At 51.7% G+C, this 20504-nt stretch overlaps 8 protein-coding genes across 8 annotated transcripts; 4 read left to right on the top strand and 4 right to left on the bottom strand.

Annotated features, from left to right (window-relative positions):
- Nucleotides 1-43: 43 nt before the first annotated feature.
- Nucleotides 44-1009, top strand: BDQ94DRAFT_160744 (uncharacterized protein; the record flags this gene model as incomplete). Its single annotated transcript, XM_026769253.1, has 5 exons — nucleotides 44-70; nucleotides 144-228; nucleotides 306-451; nucleotides 572-794; nucleotides 948-1009. The coding sequence occupies 5 exons, from the start codon at nucleotides 44-46 to the stop codon at nucleotides 1007-1009; spliced, it is 543 nt and encodes a 180-aa protein (XP_026624175.1).
- A 28-nt stretch (nucleotides 1010-1037) lies between these two features.
- On the bottom strand, nucleotides 1038-2890 carry BDQ94DRAFT_62355 (SET domain-containing protein). Its single transcript, XM_026776198.1, has 6 exons — nucleotides 2690-2890; nucleotides 2007-2621; nucleotides 1886-1943; nucleotides 1772-1834; nucleotides 1595-1706; nucleotides 1038-1495 (listed from the first exon to the last, which is right to left on the bottom strand). The coding sequence occupies exons 1-6, from the start codon at nucleotides 2822-2824 to the stop codon at nucleotides 1141-1143; spliced, it is 1338 nt and encodes a 445-aa protein (XP_026624176.1). The 5' UTR covers nucleotides 2825-2890; the 3' UTR covers nucleotides 1038-1140.
- Nucleotides 2891-3002: 112 nt separating this feature from the next.
- Nucleotides 3003-3977, top strand: BDQ94DRAFT_62392 (N-terminal protein methyltransferase). The gene has a single exon (XM_026776200.1). It carries the CDS (start codon nucleotides 3103-3105, stop codon nucleotides 3820-3822), a length of 720 nt encoding a protein of 239 aa, XP_026624177.1. The 5' UTR covers nucleotides 3003-3102; the 3' UTR covers nucleotides 3823-3977.
- Nucleotides 3978-4437: 460 nt separating this feature from the next.
- BDQ94DRAFT_62359 (uncharacterized protein) lies at nucleotides 4438-6016 on the bottom strand. Its single transcript, XM_026776199.1, has 6 exons — nucleotides 5608-6016; nucleotides 5427-5545; nucleotides 5313-5374; nucleotides 5238-5263; nucleotides 4832-5181; nucleotides 4438-4781 (listed from the first exon to the last, which is right to left on the bottom strand). Exons 1-6 carry the CDS (start codon nucleotides 5783-5785, stop codon nucleotides 4527-4529), a joined length of 990 nt encoding a protein of 329 aa, XP_026624178.1. The 5' UTR covers nucleotides 5786-6016; the 3' UTR covers nucleotides 4438-4526.
- A 716-nt stretch (nucleotides 6017-6732) lies between these two features.
- BDQ94DRAFT_160748 (aminoglycoside phosphotransferase family protein) lies at nucleotides 6733-7938 on the top strand (the record flags this gene model as incomplete). The annotated part of the gene is made up of 3 exons (XM_026769254.1): nucleotides 6733-6747; nucleotides 7061-7869; nucleotides 7905-7938. 3 exons carry the CDS (start codon nucleotides 6733-6735, stop codon nucleotides 7936-7938), a joined length of 858 nt encoding a protein of 285 aa, XP_026624179.1.
- Nucleotides 7939-8997: 1059 nt separating this feature from the next.
- BDQ94DRAFT_172267 (putative TFIIIC transcription initiation factor complex subunits Tfc3) lies at nucleotides 8998-14812 on the top strand (the record flags this gene model as incomplete). The annotated part of the gene is made up of 3 exons (XM_026771923.1): nucleotides 8998-9064; nucleotides 9294-10399; nucleotides 10463-14812. 3 exons carry the CDS (start codon nucleotides 8998-9000, stop codon nucleotides 14810-14812), a joined length of 5523 nt encoding a protein of 1840 aa, XP_026624180.1.
- Nucleotides 14813-15325: 513 nt separating this feature from the next.
- Nucleotides 15326-16213, bottom strand: BDQ94DRAFT_172268 (ubiquitin-conjugating enzyme E2; the record flags this gene model as incomplete). Its single annotated transcript, XM_026771924.1, has 1 exon — nucleotides 15326-16213. One exon carries the CDS (start codon nucleotides 16211-16213, stop codon nucleotides 15326-15328), a length of 888 nt encoding a protein of 295 aa, XP_026624181.1.
- A 300-nt stretch (nucleotides 16214-16513) lies between these two features.
- BDQ94DRAFT_160751 (DHHC palmitoyltransferase-domain-containing protein) lies at nucleotides 16514-20378 on the bottom strand (the record flags this gene model as incomplete). The annotated part of the gene is made up of 5 exons (XM_026769255.1): nucleotides 16514-17841; nucleotides 17939-17972; nucleotides 18371-18417; nucleotides 18835-19866; nucleotides 19919-20378. 5 exons carry the CDS (start codon nucleotides 20376-20378, stop codon nucleotides 16514-16516), a joined length of 2901 nt encoding a protein of 966 aa, XP_026624182.1.
- Nucleotides 20379-20504: the final 126 nt, after the last annotated feature.

Here is a 20504-nt window from a genome sequence, read left to right on the forward strand (position 1 = left end):
CGGTCCGAGCCCTGATATCGCAGTTCATTCACTTCCATCCTTTATGCTTACGAGGGGGGTGCCTGTTCCAGTAGTACAAAGCGGAATAAATCGGTTCGGGCCCAGATAGGGTCTGTGTAACATAAGGCATAATCTCTCTGCAGGACACGAGCATTGTTGTTACTGCCTGGGAAGATGCCTATTCTTGGTTGAGCCCGGTCGACGATCGTCTCTTCATGTTAGAGCTTGGTCTCTGGTTCCCTGAAATAAATTAGCTATAGTCTTCGATTATTACCTTCTACCATTATTGCTACAGTTGACGACAGACTCAATCATCTCGCAAGACCTTATGGACGAGACACTCCCAGACGACAAGGCCATAACTGTCCCAGTTCCTGCGGTTGATTTGACGGTCGAAAACCGGTTTCAGGCACTCAATGTAGCCGATATCAGTCACTTCGTTGTTCAGTATGTAAAGCTTCGTGTTGAGTGGTGACTGACACCAAGTGTCTCTTCATCGATTCCACGTGTTCCAAGCTAATGAATCCTGTCTCAAAGGCTGTCTGATAAACGACTGGATTTAATCATGCAGTCCTGCGCAGGTCCCAATTATGACTTCGACAAGCCTTGGCCGTTCTGGTTCTTCATTGGGAAAACCCTATCGAAGGCGTTTCTGGGGAATGAGGATCAGCTCGAGTGGTTTAATGCTGTGAGGGTCAGAGATCGGGAGTTTATTACTTTAACCAATGTTGGGAGAGAGAATAGTTTGGATTCCCGGGAGATGAACCATGACCTTGATGAAAAAAGGGATCCGGGTGGTTGAGGTCGATTTCTTGAAGCCGGTGCCGGGTGAGCAGCTCAAGGCGTTTTGGAAGCCTGCGAGGGGGATCATTGACCAGAAGGTTCGAGAGTGTGAGTGGATCGTACTAAAACTTGATCTAATATTTGTTGACCCTCTACATGTGTAGGGATCGAGGACGAAAGGAGCAAAGCACAGCATCAAGAGGGAGATCCTGCTTCCGCGGTATGAGGTCTATTCAGTGATGCAAGATTTGATTACGTCTTTCTTCCATGTCTATGTAAGTGCAATGCAGAGTATATCATGTGAAAGTCTGGCCATGACCTTCCAACTGGTCCATAATTGCAGCTGTAATATGCAGACTATTCCAAGTCTTCAAGAACGCTCTCACATAACCGTCTAATCTGTCCCCATCGATTCAACAACATCTGCAGCTTCTCTCGTTCCCATGCTTTTGATCCTATTTTCTTCTCACTATCCCCGAGCTCTTCTCCAAGATCTTGAATCATATTCTCAATAATTTCTGTCGTCCCAATGCATTCCTTAAGATACACCTCCACCCAGCCTCGTATCACGTTCGCGGTCTTCTGCTCGTCGACGCCCCGCTCTGAGCGTCCGCATACGTATGCGCGCCAGTCACGGGTATTCATGTATTTTAGGCATGCAGCGTAGTGGAGGGGACTTTCGGAAGATAGGGGATGGGAGAGGGTGTAGTTTCTTTTGGTATACTAAGTCAGTATTGCGTATCCAGATACATGGTTGTTTTCTAGGGTGTAGGGTTTAAGGGGGAATGAATGAAAAGGTGATTATGCTCACCCGAAAATCTCCTGTTTCGCTAACTCCTGTTTCTGTGATATGCTAAGATCTTGGAATATAATGTCGTCGAGGTAGATGCAGTCGGAGGGGTTAGTGGAGAGGGTGAAACCATCTTTGTTTGTTAGTTGTATGGATTGAGAATGAGATGTTGGGATTGATAGAAGGGTATAGACTGACACTCAATTAGAAGGAAGTCGTTTGAGTGGTTGCCATAGCTCATGTAGACTTCTTCGCCTTTCTCTGAATGATGTTAGTCCTCTGCACTCATAGTATGGAAGGGGGAGAGAGTACCGTATCGCCGCGTTGCTCGGAAGGTATACTTCTTTCCGTCAAAATTGACTTCGCATGCCTGTGTATAATCAATATCATACGCCCTTATACAGATGGTACATAGGCAAAGGGATAAACCCACCGCATCATCAACATGATTAAAGTAGTCTGCAAACGGGACCATTCCAATCGCATCATTCCAATCCTCTGGCTCATCTTTCCCAGGCGAGACATAATAGAAACTCCTCGAATTGATAATGCACCAGTAATAGGCGAACGTCTTCCACTCTGTCTCAGGATAGACTTTGACGACATTTGCCCAGGCATCTTTTAGTCGCTTTTCTTGCTGGCTGAGTAGGTTCTGGTATCGTGTGTCGTAGTCCACACCTACGGGGACTTTGGGGAAAGTGTTCCACTGTCCTGAGATAGAAGGTGGGAGAAGGACTTTTCCTCGATTTTGATCTTGATCTTGCTTCTCTGGTGAGGAAGAGTCGGCGTTGCCTCCATAGCTTGAATTCGATACCCGAAGATGTGCCGGCCAGAGAACCGGCATGCTGTCTTCGAACTCGTCATACGAGGGCCAGACACTCCGCCAAGCCTCGAGGCTCTTAAGAAGAGATGGGTCCCCGTGCGTGAGAAACGCAGCCATTATCCCGTGGATGGATGTTCCCGTGGGGAATTGCGAGGTAAATGATGATGGGATCGAGTCGATAGTTAGCATTAGGTCCACAGGGATCGTGAGCATTATCTCATTGTTCTGGGCAAATTAGCAATGCACCACAATATCCCATTCCTAGTCTAAGGAGTACAGTCTCAGCAGCCTACTTTTATTGTTCGCGTCGCCTTCATCCCCAAACGTCGCCCGGGGAATCGTGCCGGCGTGACACCCTTTATCTTGATCCCTGACGCTTCGGCCCATTGCATAAACGCAAGATGCTCGTCACCGGGTGAATCATCCATCTTCTATTTTGTATTCTTCACTATTGGACCGCGCCGTTGGAATCTGTTGACGCTTGACTCCGATAGGAATCGTGGATGATTGATGGTGTAGTTCTGCACCGATTAGATAAGCCGATCGATAAGGGAAATTTTATCCCGCATCAACAACATCAACATCGGGTGGGATACATCCCTTGCAGGATTTCTATTTCTTTTGCTCACTTACTCACTTCTAGCTTAATTCTACAGCTGCACTGCACTGCGCTGTGCTACATTACTGCAAAGAGCAGCAACACACCATGGCCACCCCCACAGACGCCCCTCCCGACTCCCACATCGACCATGCCGCCTCCCTCCGTTACTGGAACTCCGTCGCCGCCAACACAAAGACCATGCTGGGCATGCTAGGCTCGTACCCATGGTACACGCGCATCGATCTCAGAGGATCTAAGACTTTTTTCGGCAAAGTCCGCCGTATGATCCCCAATTGCCCGACGGAGGGGAAGCTCCCTCTCGGCGTGGACTGCGGCGCGGGCGTGGGTCGCGTCACCGAGGGTCTCCTCAGCCAAGTCTGCGAGCGCGTCGATGCCGTCGAGCCCATTGAGAAGTTCACCGAGGTGATTCGCAACTCGGAGCTGAAACGCACTGGTGTTGTCGGGGATATCTACACAATGGGTCTGGAGAATTGGTATCCTGAGAAGAACAAGTACGATTTGATCTGGACGCAGTTCTGCGTGGGACATCTTACGGATGTGCAGTTGAGGGAGTACTTTGTTCGATGTCGGGAGGCCTTGACGGAGACGGGGATAATGATCGTGAAGGAGAATCAGTCGACGGATCCGAATGGGTGGGATATGTTTGATGAGGAGGATAGTAGTGTTACGAGGACGGATGAGAAGCTTCGGACTCTGTTCAAGGAGGCCGGGTTGGTGCTTGTTGCGTCGGAATTGCAATTGGGGTTCCCGAAGAATTTCAAGCTGTTGCCTGTGAGGTTTTACGCGTTGAGGCCGTCGACTTGAGAGGACGTTGGGAGTTGATTCAGTGATGTGAATACAGCGGTGCTGTCCACCTGGTTTGCTGGAGGCGCTGGTATCGTCTGCTGCTGGGACTTGAGAGTGAATGCAGATTCCGATGACTTAGGAGCCGAGGCTCGTGTCCGACTATCAGTGTGGACGCTGGCATTAATAATGCCACTCCAGTTGAAGCGGACGCGAAGTGGTGCGCAGCCGATGATTATGCTGCAACTTTGCACTGTAATGAGACACTCGCTGAGTGGACCACTACGTGGACGATATACCTAGATCGTGCTGTGCATACCCTTGGAGTGAACATGGCAAGGAACACCTGTCGCGCGGCTCTAATCACCTGTTGTGAGTGGATCGAAAGGCAGAGTGCTTGTTTGGATTGGTACGAAGTATCAAATCTATCTATGCTAGCTGCAGAAAGTGATGCCAATGCTAGATCAACAACCCTGGGAGACATGCCGCAATCGACAAGAATGAGTCTGTCAATGCTATGCAGTCTCTTAACAGGGGCTAAAAGCATATCCAATAATGTAAGAAGCAGTGGGAACAAGCAGGGTATCGGTGCATATAGTACAGTGGCTCAGGCCGTCATAAACATTCCATCATAACATATTTTTGGGTCTTCATCACTCAGCTAGCGGTCTGGTAGCGTCACGGCCGGAAGAATTGAAACGGCTCTGCGGCCATCTGGGCATAGTTCAATGATCACTCGGTGTAGACGGGGGAGCCTGCTTTTCTCGGAACCAAGGCACGAAACTTGGCAGATGATCCTGCATCGCCTCAAGCCTGGTCCGACCACCACTGGGGGCATCAGGATCATCGGTGTATGGGATGCCTCCCTGGCCCCGGTTTTCTGCCCAAGCCTTTTTCTCGCGCCGAAGGTCGCTTTGGACCCATGGTATCGTGACCAACGTCCAGAGGCCAGCCCATGCGAACGGTAAGGACCATCCTAGCTACACATCACTTAGTACCAAGTTGTTGACAGTTGCTTGGAATCACTTACAGTGTATGCAACTGGCTCCGAAACAGTAAATATAATTGCCGTAATGGCGGCAGCGACAACGATAGATCCTCCAGCCCAGAAACAGTTCATTTGGAACAGCATACGCCGGAAGTACGGGCTCGATAGGTATCGGGTGCGAAGCGCATATCGGTAGATCTGACCACCACCTCCATCAACTGCCACTACATCCTCGATCAAAACATATAGGGCGGTCGGCATTGTCGAGCCTTTAGGCGTTGATGAGATCCGGAAGGGTGCTTTAACACCACAAACACGAAGGATGTCGAGTGCCAGATACATGCTGCCGAAGTAGAACATTACCGTCGGAAGGACCATGGCGACTAATCGGACTATTGACCACGAGGGTTAGCCAGGACACGAAGAAGATGGAAGGAATAGGTTTTACCATATGGTTCTTGTGGAACGGTTCCTCTGTGATGATGTCAGTATAGTCCGTAGACAAATGGATGGAAACACCTACACAATCAGCTCAACTGCCAGTATCAACCAGACGATGGTGAAATTGATATGAAAGAAATCCAGCTACATCCGGTCAGCACCCACTTCCAGCGAATTGTAGCCACGGAAAGCATACCCATCCCTTCCTGGCGTTCAATGGCCGTGCTCGCGAGTCTTTCCGGAACAAGTTGTAGAGACGATAGAAGTATTCGAATACCGATACACCTCCTAACGATGCCGTCACAATACTGAAGACTATAGGATAATCAATGAGTTGGTGATGAGAGAATGAGATACAGAAGCAAATCTTCACGTACCCAAGTTATGCGAAAGATCAGTGGCGTACCAGAGCGCCCAGTAGAGGACGAGCGGCTGGGCCAAAGTATCAATCACAAAGATTGTCCAGAAGATGGCGATGGACTTCTTCCTCGAGCGCAAGGAGTATGGGAGCGGCGGAGGCTCAGGACACGCAGCGGGCCTCGATTCTTCGTCCATCGAGTTGGCAGTCGTGGTGCGGGTGGGCGAAGTTTAATCTGTCAGTCTCACGCAATCTGCAATGACCGGGTCTAGGGTGATAGTATTCGAGAGACAAGGGAAGACATGACGGGAGAAACGGGAATGGGGATGGGAGGAACAGGAAGGACAATTCCCAGATGAAGTCAATCTGAATGACGAGAGATAAGCCAGACAGGCCGGAAACGACGGCAGGGACGCCTCGTAAACGAGCCCAAGGCTTTTTGTGGAAGTATTTTGCCATCGGCGGATTCGGGTTGGTTTTGGCCGTGATGCCTGACGTAACCGGGCCGTGATGTCATGCTGCTAGTGGTCGATCCCGCGCGCTCCAGACCGGTTCTGCACAGGGTTTGGTGAGACATCCTCGTTGCTTTGTTTCTTCATTCTTGTGATATACCAAGGGGAAGAGGACAGACATCCTCATATTCCCAGTACTCACGGACCACGGCTGGAAGTCTGGTCGTCTTCCATAATAATGTTGTGCCAGGGGCGGTTCCGCGGATGCCAGAAGAAGACAAGTTGAGAATGGTTTGCTGGCTTTGCAGAATATAAAAGTATCAGAAGAGTTACTGGAGCGCATTGGATAGGTTACAGCCAGTGATCATCACTTATACCACTTAGCAAGGGCAATGATAATGCTTGAGGTTTGAACACAGTCCCTGACTTCGGTCCCTAAGGGACTTGATTAACAAATGATCCACTCCCAGCCCAGTCCCCACTAGCCCCATTTCTCTCGGGTACAACCAGTCAACCAGTGATCCAATCTATGAGATATTGAAGACTCGTGAATTTGGCGGACCTGACCGGCCAATCTTAGTGACAAAAACACCTGACTCGTAGAGAATAAACGCAGAAATGGAAGTCACAAGATCAAAAAAGATACAGCTGAGTAGGTTCTATTCACGATCTTAGTACTACCACTACTAACCATGAATCTTGTTATCGTGCGGAATATGCAATGACTGAGCAGTACTATGACCTGCGGAAACCTCTTACTGTGTAACAGTCCACTCTATCTTGCTGCACACCATGCTATTAATCAATGGACCCTGCCGCACAATGAATGATTTCTCTCAGAACATGTCACAATACTCACTCCGCCTTTTCGCTATATTTTGTATCCAGCTGACCTTTGTCTGACCTTCTTTCTTTCTTCACCAATTCTAATTTCACGCTTTACCGCCACTGAAAGATGATCTTCCGGTAACGACTGTCACGAACTTCTTGAGAAAACATTATGCTAATAAAAGTAGCAAGCCTTCCCCTCCAATCGAGGCATCTGTCTCAAAATTGAGCCCGGATACATATCAGATGGGCTCTAAGTTTCTTTGCAAAAAGACTACAAGCGGGATTCCCAATACTGCAGTTGCTAGTTGGGACGAGGGTGATGGGCAGTTCTACATAGTTGAAACTACCAGTGCCAACTCATTAGGGGAGCCAGCCGATGGCCTCATCTACCAGGCTGGCTTGTCATCCGCTGTCTGGGAGATCGAGACACAGGCGATCTGTAAGGTCAAGACATGGTCTGATTGTGTGGGAAGAGAAAGCGACACACTTGCTTTCATCGCATCCAGGTTCCCACATATCCCCATCCCTGAGGTGATCTATTCGTGGACCGATGAGAAACTCAATAGGTCCTTCCTAATCTTGCAACGGATCCAAGGGCAAACTCTGGCGAGTGCCTGGCCGTCTCTAACTGCAGAGCAAAAAGCTGAGGTCGCTTGCACCGTTGCGGGATACTGCCGCGATCTTACCGAAGAAACCTCGGAGAAGCTACAGTCTGCAACAGGCTGTGGAGTTCTCGAACCTTTCCTAACCGTGCATCCAGAAGCGTCTCACCCGTCCTGGAAACCCCGACCATTGGGTCCCTTCTCTTGCATCGCAGCTGAGAAGTATTTCAACAAAATATCAACCCTGCCGGCACCCCCTATAGGAGACAAGTTTCATTTCTATCATTCTGACCTTAGTCCAACCAATATTCTCCTCACAGACGATGGTGCTGTGAAGGCTATCCTAGACTGGGAGTCAGCTGGGTACTATCCGAAGTTCTGGATTCCTCTTAAGCCGTATCGCAGTGGGGGGTTTAACCTCGATATTGCAGACGATTCTCGTTACGACTGGACCGATCTTCTTGAGTCAAAACTCTCTGACATAGGATTTAAGCTCGACCACAATCATGTTAAGTGGCAGAAATCATTGGACCGTACTTTCTACGATGTACACAAGATTTGTGACGCATCTTCCTGATTATTTCTACCCTATCCATATTCTCTGCCTAAACTAAGCACAAGTGTTCTCACCACCTACTTCCGGGTCTAGCCAATCCTGCAAACCTAACCGACATATAACTGGCCTGACGAGAATGAAGATGTTTCATGGGTAGAGGCTGGTCCTAGCAGCGAACCTGGGCCGTGGTCTGTAGTACTCCTTGTGAAAACTGAATGTTACACGGTATAGATTAATGTAAATCTCATGTAAGGGTTGATCGCAGGTTCGATTTCCAATCATACAGCAGAGTGTAGTTCACATCCAATATGGATAAAGATGAACCTAGCATAGTCTGGAGCGGGTAGTCGGACAACTAGGTACACAAGACACTAGCCCAAGGATGGTAGTAGTGAAGCCTGTCTGGAAAGGTATGAGAACATCCTAGGGACTAGACTGGGATTTCGAGGATCTTAGTTGTAGTAGATCTGAACCTCTGCACTCATGACAGAACAATGAGCTTGTTTAATAGTACTGTCAGGTGATACCTATGGTGCAGCATGTGCATTGGCAGACTAGAGAGATACGTAGAATAGCGCCCCATAATCACTACCTACAATGGTTCTTTCCAAATGAAGCTTATACAAAAACTGCCAGCTTTGGATCTCTAGTCTCTTGCCAGCAGGTGACCGAGCCATTAGCGAATGCACCACTGAAGAATTCACACCTGAAGTTCACGGCACAGGCATAGACATCGATATTACATAATAAGTGTTGCATATAATTCACGTGACAGCCTTCCGCCACCCCCGCGGCGGGTTCGGGCTTCAACGTCGCATATCCTCCGCGACGCTGGTTCGAATCGCGCCTCTGTCTCTGCATCTTCCTCCATTTTCTGCTCCCCAACCCGTTGTCTGGGAGATGGATTGACCTCAATTCCTGTTGGTCGAAATTTGAATGAGACAGTCTGGACGCTGACATGGCCTAAGATGGCCCCGAGTCTACGCGATTTGATTGATTTTCTCCTTGCGGAGATTGCCCTCTGCGGCGATCAAGGTCAGTTGCTCGTCTTTTCCAATTTTCTTCCGATCGTGACGGTCTCGAATAAATCCCCACCGACATGGCCAACCCCTGCATGCGCCATCCGTCTGATTGGACCATGACGGAACATCCAGCTCGGGTCTTTTCAACGGTGAACCTTGCCTTTGGATACCTGCATAAACTTTATCTGTTATAATTGCATTGGTTCTAGTACTATTAGGACTAGTCAACTAACCTTCTTCAGGCGCTTCTCCTGCCGATATACTAACCTTTACCGATACTTTCTATGCCAAGGCGGCGCAAGATGCAGCTGGCCGCAAGCACACCGTGGACCGTCGGTTCCAGGAGAAGGTCTGGTCCTGGTTAACGAAGAACCCAGAGGTATCCGTTGGCAAAGACAGAGAAGGAAACCATCTCAGCCTCCAAGATGCCAAGCGTGGTCAAACCAATGCAGAGACAGACCAAACCGCCAACGGAGCATCGGACTCGGTCCGGGTGTTTGTGTCTAAAGAGCGAACCTGGCTCGCAGTAGCTGGTCACGGACCGGATGAAACCAAGGTGTTCCCCACGGAGTTTGCTCTACTCTCTATCATTGCATCGCGCAAGCACAATGGCATTGCGCAGACAGAACTAGTCAAAGTCAGTGGCCAGGACAAACGTTCCGTGCCGAAGCGTACGGATGTTCTGCAGCAAAAGGGTTACATCGAGAAACGGGCCATCCAAGTCAAGTCCACTCGTACCAGTCTTTGTACCTTGCGCAAGTTCTTGACACCAGAGCACGCCCCTGTAGACAGGGAGACTGGCCAGAATTCAAATGCGACCAAGCAAGAGAACATGATCGATTTCAAAGAGTTCCTTGATCAGCTCTTCCAGATCCTTCAGGAATACCAGATAATTTCTCGCAATGATCTGAAACAGAAGCTTGGATTTGAGGATCACTGGCGCTGGAGGATCTTATCCCGTGCGCTTCGGAAGTTCGAACGTATCGGCGTCCTCAAACGTGTTCGAGCTTTGTCCCAGTATGCCGATACTTTGAAGAAGTTCCACCCTTGCGTCATGCTCATACGAGAACCAACGGAGAGAGATTTCGAACTGTTCAACGAATTCAGTCGCGGCATACTTTCCAATCTAGAACAGGAAGATAATCTCGATATTGAGGATGATATGGAGCAAGATGGCACATCACAGAGCCCCTTGCAGCCAGATAGCAACGGCACAGTCGGTCTAGTGAAGCGCGAAGCAGTAGAAGAGGCTGGCCGGATTCTCCCCTCTTGGTCGCCAGATAGGAACATACACAATCAGATCTTTGAGACTGTTGATCAAACAGGAACCGACGGTATCACCAATCAGGTAAGCACCTGACAGATGACTGGTAATAAAGACCCTGAGCAAACGTTGACTGAAGCTACCTAGGGAATCCTGAGAGCCTGTTTTGGCGGCTACTTTAGAAGACCTTTGGAGAATGCAGTGAGTCGTCTCGTAGAATGCTGGCAGCTATCCCAACCTCCGCACCTGCGCCATCTGGCTATCGTGAGAGACACGGCGCTCCAGCGCACTATCACTCACTATGTGCATTATACTGCTATGAACTTCAAGCAGCTAGTCGATTCAGGGGAGGCGCTGTGGGAGGCGGTTGAATTTTCCGCGAAAAAAGCGAAGTCAAGCAACGCGCACATTCATCCCGTTGATGCTGTTCCTCAACTTGATGCTCATGGGCTCACCCTCGCTGTGCCAAAGAAGGAATTGTTGAAGGATGGCAATGTTACACTGCTGGAGTGCATATCGGTAGTCAAGCCGGCAAACTACGTCTTTTCCGGCAGCGATGCCGTAGCGGCACGCTTGGAGGATGGAACATACACGATCCATCAACGTATTCGGGGTTCTGGTGACTCAACTGCGCAGCCTTATGCCACGCCGGTTAGGGTGAAGATAGAACGCCAGGATGGCTCTGATACAGAGATGGCTGACGTGCCCTCTGTAAAACCGGTAAAAAGCCGTCCAAAAAAGTCACAACTAGACCCCGAAGCCTTCCGAGGCATGTCTGAAAAGGAAAAGCTTGAGGCTCTTGGTTTGGATGATACTTGGACGGAGTACAGTGTCCTACTCATAGAACGCGCCGGGCCGGGTGTGTACATTACTTCGCGTGGACGTCGGCGACCGGCTGGCAAGAGGCAGGGGCGCCCGAAAATTAGCCGGATCGCTGTATTCAAAACACCGAAGCTGGCAACTCTGCCTTGGTTCCAGAAAGAGACGGCCGAGCCGGATGACGAGTCTATACTTGTATCCAGGAAGACTCGTTTGCAGGCCAGCGGACGGCCTCAGGCCTCTCCTGCAGTTGATGATGATGATGCTCTCCTACCCCAATCTACTCCTCCAGCTCTTTCTGTTAGAGGCTCCAAAAGATTGCATGAGCGCGAGTCAGATACCGAACATGGAATGGAGGGTGAAAGTGCGCCAAAGCACCGTCGTGTTGAGCAAGTCAATAGCGACACACAAAATGTTTCGTCGACTGCAGAACTGCTCGAGCGTGAACCTGAAGGCACGCAGACGTCACCCTTGAGGCGAACAAAAAGAAAAAGAGCAGTGTCGCCTATGCTCCCAGAGGAGGTTGCCTCGCAGACAAACGGCGGCACTGTGTCAGATAATGCTTCGGCCCGGAGACTCCCTCGAAATAGCAATGGTCAAACCGCCGCTCGCAATGAGGATTTAGGAACCCCTTCCAAACGGACTCGCTCTGGACGAGCCTTACGGGACAAGAAAGGTACAACCACCCATTTGACTGCTGCTGAAACCGGAAAAGCCGATGCCGTTGAAGGTGAGCCTGATGCTTCCGCGGCTGAAAGGCCATCTGGGAGGGATGCCGTTACCAATGGATCTTCAGAAAATGTCACGGCCAGCGACGCGACTCAACAAAGCTTGACTGAACAAGCTGCGCCCTCCGCGGTCGAAGACGCGACAGAACAGAAAAAGAAAGGTGCCCCAGAAGTACCTGAGCCTTCTGGTAGAAAGCGAAGGATATTTGCAGAGAAAGGTGGTTCTGTCGCTGTTCTCCGAAGATCGATCGTCATGGATATCCTGGAACAAGCCGGCGGAGCGTATCCTATGGGTACAGAAATCTGGTATCCATTCATGACAGCCTGGCAAAAGAAGCGACACAAGGAAATACCCGATCTGCGCACAATCAGATCGGTCGTCAAAACCATGGTTGATGCCGGCAAAGTCCGGCAGCTGACCTTCAGTGGGCGAGACAGGAAGGGCGTCATGGTAACAAAGAAGATTATCTATAAGGCTGACATGAAGCCCGACGACCCCATGATTCTGGATATGCAAAAAGAAATGCTGGCCACAGATCGATACTACTTCCCCCCTAATGTTGAAATTGACCCAGAGATCTCGAAGAATGGCAATCGGGGTACGCCACGCAGAGATGAGAAGCTACTCTCCCAGCTCCCCGTGGAACGGGGTATTACCGTACAGCTGCACCAAAAGCCGGCAATGGTTCGCGCCGTGGAAAAACGGCGACGCCACATGCTGCGAAGCGAACTGTTGCAACATTTGAGTATGGGAGAGGAGTATGAGACAGCAGATGGTGCGGAGATCGTGCGACTGATGACTTTGAGTCGTCGCGGTGACCAAGACGATCCACGCGCATTGACATCCATCTCCCGACCGGGACGTGCGGGCGATGGGCCTAGACGAGGACAAAGACAGCAGGTGGAGGCAGGGCTGGCTTCACTGCGCAAGATGAGGCGATTGTGGTCTACTATAGCACCTCATGCGATGCTGATGAATACGAAGTCGACGTTCCATGGCACCACTGGAACTTTTGGTACGGAGGCTGGAATCCCGGCTATACAAGCTGCCAGAGACCGTGCGAAAGCGGTTGGGAGAAAGAAAACTCATGACCTACCGCATTCCCTTGATGACCTGTTCAGCCAGACGCGGAGACGAATCATGGACGACTCTGGAGAAGCTGACCCGCGATCACGCCAGTTCTTCCGGGATAACAATACTATTCTCAAGTGGGAGCTCAGCCACGAGGATTTGCTTCGTCGAAAGAGTGCAGATCTGTTCTATATCAACCAGACTGTTCAGAACATGGAGACTCCCGGCATCGAAGGCGATATTCGGTTCGATGTCGACGAGGAGGCCGGCGAGGTAGCTACAGAAGTGACACCCATGATTACTCGACATAAGGCACGCCTCGAACGTCAAACTTCACAATCGCGGCGAAGACGGTCCGAATCTGCTATGGAGCCTGGGCACCGTCGTCTTACCAAATTGAATGAGAGCATTTCTACTGACGGGAATAAGCTTGCCTCGGCCCAGCCCATCCCGCGCCAACCAACACGCCGGAGCCGTCTTGTCTCACAGATGCCACGCACACTAGTCCAGCAGTTCATAGCCGCAATCGTTGCTGTGCGCAGCTTAGCTGGAGGCTCCGATGCTCGTCTGGTTGATTGGTCCCTTCTCTGTTGTTGCTTCCCGGACATGGACCCAGCCTTTGTAATCCACCGAGCTAGGGGGATTCTTGGAAAATATCGCCTACAGATCGCCAAGATGCAAGGCGATTTCCAAGACAGGTTCATCGAGGCGTATGCTAATGACCAGGTCCCTCCCATTGACTACGACAACCTGGAAGGGTACGACTGGAAGGGGGTTATTGAGTGGGCGAACACGAAACTAGATGCACCCAAGTCCGAGAAGCTCCCCGATTTGCCTGCCACGCGAGAACAGTTTGACAGCGTCTTTGAACTAAGGGAGGAGGCGCTCGTGCCAATAGATGAACTGTACCAAACCAACCAGTCAATTACCATGGGCCGCAAGCGCGCCCTGATCGCTGGTGTCCCGTTCGCTGCTCCTTTGCCAGAGAAATCCAATCGGCCTCAACCGCGGAGCGCGGAGCTGTCACGCTTGGAGGTGGTCAAGACCTGGGTGCGGGCCAACGTGGTGACACCAGAGGAGAAGTATCGCCCGGCCGAGGCGCGACAGGCGCTGGAAGTCTTTGGAGAGCACGTGGTGCAGCAGGCGTTGCAGTCTCTGGTAACAGAACGAGCGCTCTCTATGGGCAACCGAGGTCGCATTACTCCAGGCCGCAACTACGACGTGACAGAATACTTCCTGTTGGCACTGGGCCGGCGGCGGGTCATCGAAAGTACCGAGCTGCGGCGGGCGCAGCGGTTCAAGACCGAGATACTAGATCCGACACTGCGCAAACAAGGATACATGGACATCGACTACAACGCGGAAGACGGCGACATGCTTGTAGTGATCAACCTATTTGCCACGGGTCGTGTGGTGCTTCACCCGCGCGATGTGCCGCGCGAGAAGTACGGACTTACGGACGGGGGCTACCTGACGCGGCAGATCGACAAGGACAAGCTGCGGTTCTCGATGGAGGTGCGTCCGGCCAAGTCGTATGTGTACGGCAACCCTATCCAAGAGAAGATGAGGAGCCTTGTACCACCGCGTCCACAGGGCATCGATGCGGCCACGCAGCTGCCGGCGAAGATACCGCTGTGGTACGACATCCACGGGTCGTTTGTCCGGGTGCTGTGGGACATGGCGTTGGCGGCGGTAGTAGGATGCGTAGCGACGCGGCCGGGGATCAATGCGAGTGTGATAGCGGGGATGTTGAAGCCGACGATGGGCGAGTGGGAGGTGCAGCTGCTGTTGGAGTGGATGGAGGGGGTGGGTGTGGCGACACGGCAATCGGGGTGGGTAGTACGAGAATGGTGGTGGATGGTATTGGGGGATATTTGATGATGTACATTTGAGTAGCATGATTCCAATTTAAATGACTGCTATGCTATAGCGGTGTAGTAGCTCACGACTTGATGAGTCGAGTTTAATTTGAGACACAAATTTTCATGTCCCTTACCACCTTCTACTAGTATATCAGACCCAAGGCTTGTCTACAGATAACACACACACCAGAAAATACCCTGAATTATCTCTCCATATCGCTCTATCACTATCCACACACACAGTCATCCCACAGATAGATAGCATTTGAACAGGACAAACCCCTTGAATGCTTCCATCCCAAGCCTACCACTACCACACTTACACCCTTCACCACCGCGAACATTCTAATCGATAAAATGACTGAGATTACCTCATATCGACCATCACATAACCATAGATAACATAACAATCTAATTTACACAACCATAACCATTAAACCTTGACCCAGGGTACTTGTATAGATATCATCCAACGCCAAACACCATTGCTTCATATTGATCGCAAGTATAAGCAGAGAAAAAGGATGGATCACTCCAAGTCCATGTCGCGCGTCAGACGTCGCAGGATCATGGCGACCAGGGCGATTATGACGCCAACGATGGCTCGGTCAAGCCAGGGAGTGTCTTGGGATGTAGTTGCTGGTGCAGCTGGCACTGAGGGTCTTGTTGCTGGAGGGGTATGTTGTTGAAGCTGTTGTTGAGGCTGTGGTTGTGGTTGTGGTTGAGATGGAGGATCTTGCTGCACACGAGGTGTATCCGTAGCTGCAGTCACAGCTGCATCCGCACCTGCAGCCGCAGCCTCATCCACACCCTCCTCCTCCTTCTTCTTCTTCTTCTCATCCCCCTTCTGCTCCTCCTCATCCACCCCAAACTCCCCTCCGAAATCCTCCCCCTCCACCCGCACCCCAGCCTCTCTACAAACCCCCCACCACTCCCTCATAACCTCCTCATTCTCTCTCCCCCTACTCCCCTCACACCCCTCACACCTCCACCCCCTACTACTCCTCGCATACGCCCTCCTCACCTCTTCCCCAACATCCAACCCACCCACCTGGCCCTTCGCATCCCCATCCATGAAACTCCTCAGCGCAATCAACGCCGTCCGGATCCCCCATGCAGGCTGCCACGTCTCCTCATGATGGCCCGATATACTGAGACAGATCTCGCGGTTGACTTCGAACCGTCCCGAAGGCGTCAGGAACCGGAAGCTGGGTGGGCGGAGCGGGTAGGTGGGCGGGAGAGTGATGCGGCCGTGGTAGATGCCCCCTGCGTAGGGAGAGGGGGGCGGTGGGCCCAGGAGTGTGAAGTGCCAGTCGAAGAGGTTGGATTCGGAGACGGGCGCGGCGTGGAAGTAGGGTGATGGGTTGGTTTGTAGGTCGGCGGATTCTTTGAGGAGGCGGCGGGTTGAGGGGGACATGTCTTTGAGGGTTTCACCCGAGGGTGTTTGGTGATGTGGGTGTTTGTCTTAGTATGTGGTTGGTAAGTTGTAATGAGTGAGGTATTGGTGGTGAGGTGTTTGGTTGGAGATGATGTGATGATGTGATGTAGTAGTCGGAGATATAGATAAGGTGGAGATGCGGATAGGCCAGTTGGCCTGACGTTTACCTGCCTTATTAATCAGGTGTCGCTACCATACCATTGGACTCCGTAGTATATAGCATTCATAATAGTTCTACCGCATTTAAACATTATTCATCCTAGTATACACTGGTATACATCAATCCCAGCTCCGCCATTCATCTTCTCGTCCGTGCATCTCCTCTTCGCTCATCTCTCCCTCGCTGTCTTGCCCCCGCAGCCGTGGTGACATCGGCGCTAGTGTCTTCATCGACACCCCCGTGTTCGGCCGCTCCGGATCGCGCACCACATCCAGCGGCTGGTTCGGCGTCCAGTTGGCTGCAGCAGCAGATGCACCCCAGGCATGGCCATTGTTCATATTCCGCTGGTACAGTTCCCGCTGGTATTGCTGTTGCTCCGCCGCCTCCCGCTCCCGTCGCTGCCGCACGCGATCGCGCGCCTCCATGAACTTCGCACTCGGCTCCCAGTGCCAGCCATCGCCTGTCGTCGTACACACCGGCACCGGCCATAGCAGCGGGCGGTCCCCGAACAAGTGTCGTAGATTGCGCCGCCATCCCAAGTCAAATGCGTGCGGCATTTTCTCGCTGTCTTCCTCATCCAGATAGTTCTGATATCGGTCGTGCTCACGCTGGCGCTCCATCTCGGCATATGATCGCGACAATGCCTGCTGTGCTGGTGACATCCGCATCCCGGATGGTGACACACTGGGTGGAGGCGTTGGCTCCTCACCCTCTTCCGCCCGCGTCACTCCCGGGATCGCATTCGCGTGGGCGTCGAGGATCTGCCCTCCGTAGTCCTGCAGCCGGTGACCGAATCCTTCTCGGTCGCCCCCTTCGCTGCCCAGCACATTTTCGTAGCGGTGGCGATCCAGCGCTTTCCGCAACGGTGACACATACCGCGTCTTCTCCAGGCATTCGATCGTCGTAATTCCCCGCAAAGCCAGGCTGATATGCCAGACTGTGAAACCCGACAGTACCAGGCCAATAATGCCACCGAGCACCGCCAGCAACACCACGTTGATCGGCAACATTTTATCCACATCGATATATTTACTATCGTCCAGCATCTCCGTCCATATCCACAGTGCCGCGACGATGAAATCCACCCAGCAGAAGATCGACGTATATATCAAGAACAGCAGGAATGCTTTGTAGTTGTACAGTCCGACGCAGGTCGCCAGCCACGGACAGTGGTGATCCATCTTCAGCACGCAGCGCTTGCATGTCGAGCAGTGGTGCGCCCGATCCGGTTTCGGGCACTGGCATTTCTTGCAGAATCGGGATCCACCGGTCGAACTCACGGTGTAGGCGGTATATTGTGGTAATTCGGTCACTGGGAGTGCACTATATTCATGTCGACCGCGGCCGCTGGGAGTGAGGGGGGATCCGGGGTCGGTGAAGACGGCGACCGTGTAGCATGCGTTGAGGCAGATGTAGAGGATGATTCCGAGGAGGGAACTTGGGATACCTGGTTCACATCACGACTCAGTAAGCAAATGTATGAACGGACGGTGAAACCACGATTACACACCGATCCAAGCACTTTCAGATGGCTTGAAGCCAACACTGGCCTCGACCCAGACGGCCCATGTCGTTAGGCTGTAGACAAATGCCAGAGGGAAGAATGATGCTGCCGTGCAGCAGTAGCGTTCAATGCGGAGAGCCCAGGCCCGCGGCCGTCTTTTCGGCCACGAAGGCGAGGATGGAGGTGAGGCTGCCAGTGTTGCCATGGTCAGATGGAGTATGGAGTATCAGCGAGATGACATCCACGTTGCGAGCGACGATTCAAATCATGGCGATAACCGAATATACAGGGGTGGGATGTCAGCAGCGCAGCAGTGACAACTCGAATGTATAGCAGTTGGATGATACAGTCTACTATAAACGAGTCCAGAAAGGAGTAAAGTGGGAATGAGAGATGACGGGGAAGAGCGGAAGTGGAGGGAAGGAATGGGACTTGATGGATCTGGCGATCTGAGGCACCACATTATTCTTACGTTACATGTACCGTATCGCACAGCCACGGTTTGCCGATCACATGCGCCTATATTTAGATTGTGGCTCGGCACCTGTTGGTTGTTTATGAAACAGATGCCTAGTAACTACTGACTACTACTTACTCTTCACAATCACTCAATCATAATCATTTATCATTGGGATTTCCGTCCCGTACTATGGTATAAACATGAGTCGCTGGTGCAAACTACAGCACCAGATACAAGTATCCCAAACGCCGCTTGATGTACTGCCTCGATATATGATAACCGCATTTGCGACAGGATATCCCTTAAGAAACCAGACCAAACCATATACCATTCAGTATAACACAGTGAAGAAATAAAATAGTTCGGAATGTAGTCGCTCAGGATGTCTTCGTTGTCGTCAATTGGCCTTCTTCACACCATCCATTGACAGGCTGCGATACAGTTAGCATAAGCGTGATCCACCAGCATTGCGTTACTCACCAGGCAACTTAATCGGTAGCACCAGGAACAGTTGGACTTGGGATACTTGTAGAAATCGACAATCAGGAGAATAAAGCCGACGAGCACCGCGACCAAGGCACCCGCGCGCACCAGCCACCATGCCCACCATAACGGCTTCCGGCCCCGGAAGAAGTTCACTGGGTTCAACTTGTTGTTGCTGGCGCCTGCTCCGGTGCGAGTCCGACGTCCTTTTAGGAAATCAACCAGGCTGGGCCCAGTATTCACCTTCTGGTTGTCATCGGGCGTGGGAGTGCCGGCCCCGCCGCTCATGGCAACGTACGGATTCCGCGCCAAGCCAATCCGCTCGCGCAGCGCGTTAGGTGACCGAAGAAGACACAAGCCCAGAGCCAGTCCCATGATGAAGCCTCCAATGTGGGCAAAATTATCCAATCCCGGCAAAAGCCCCAACACGAAGGACACCGCAATACCTAGGATCATAATGATCATCTCCACCCAAGGAGAAGGACGGTCCTTCCATGTATAGAGGAGATCCAAGATGAATAGAGCGAGAATACCGAACAGAGCACCGGAGCAGCCGCACGACGCTTCGCCCTGCCCGGCATAGTTGCCGCCCAAAACAAAGCCCCAGATTCCACTGGCCACATAAACCACGAAATACCTCCACCAGCCGATCATCCGCTCCATGTCAACTCCCATGGTCATTTGCACGATCAAGTTGAAGCCGATATGGACAAATCCAGTGTGGATGAACATGGGAATAATGAACCGAAACCATTGGTTGGGTTCCGGTTTGTCGTCAAGCGATCCGTGCGGGTGAGGATTCGGTACACCGCTGAAGCCGCACGCCTCAGATAGCGTGCACTCAGCCACCGACGCGGTAGCGTTCGGGCAAGGGAAGAGAACTGTTTCGTTGGCGTTCTGGATGCCAGGGACGTTCTTCATGCATGGTGTGTACCGCGACCCCATGTAGATTTGTACGTACGGGGATGGTCCGATCATTACGTTGAATGATGGTTTCGTCTCGATAGGAGAGCCTGTAAATTGAGCTGCAGAGTTGTCAGATGGATTCCAAGGGACCTTTTTGCCGACCTGACATACCATTCTTCACCAGTTCCACAATGAACACGATGATCTGGACCAACGTAAACGTATACGTTACCCACGGAATCTTCTTTTTGAAAAACCCCTTCTTCCTGTTCCTGTTCCTCCGCGCTGTCGGAGCGACCGGCGGTTCGATATCTTCGGGCGTGGGCGAATAATGAGTGGGTTGGTGCATCCAGTTCGGCGGCGGAGATCCATTTGCATATTGATTGCTCTTCAGCGGGATATTCTCAGAGTAGGGTTCCTCATTCAGTCTTCCACCGGCCGCATATGCTTGGTCGGAACCGAGAGATTGTTGACTGTGGTGGAGTTGAGGGTCGGCTGCCGTGGGCTCGTAAGGATGTGTGTGGAAGTCAGGATGGCCTGGGGTCGGAATGGGATCGAAGTGAGGATTAGCTTGCTCATAGGTAGGCGGGTTGCTGCTGTAACCGCCATGGTAGTAGCTGTTGGCTGCCATATTGAATGGACAGCCGGGCCGGCGAAAGGCGCAGGCAGGGAGGCCGTGTCAATCAGGTCGTTGTAATGACCGAGGGCAAGCGATTGTCCGGTAGAGCTTTTCGCTGGCGAGTGGTAGTAGTTGCGA

The sequence above is a fragment of the Aspergillus welwitschiae genome, assembly GCF_003344945.1.
Source record: "Aspergillus welwitschiae strain CBS 139.54b unplaced genomic scaffold BDQ94scaffold_25, whole genome shotgun sequence".
Classification (NCBI taxonomy): domain Eukaryota; kingdom Fungi; phylum Ascomycota; class Eurotiomycetes; order Eurotiales; family Aspergillaceae; genus Aspergillus; species Aspergillus welwitschiae.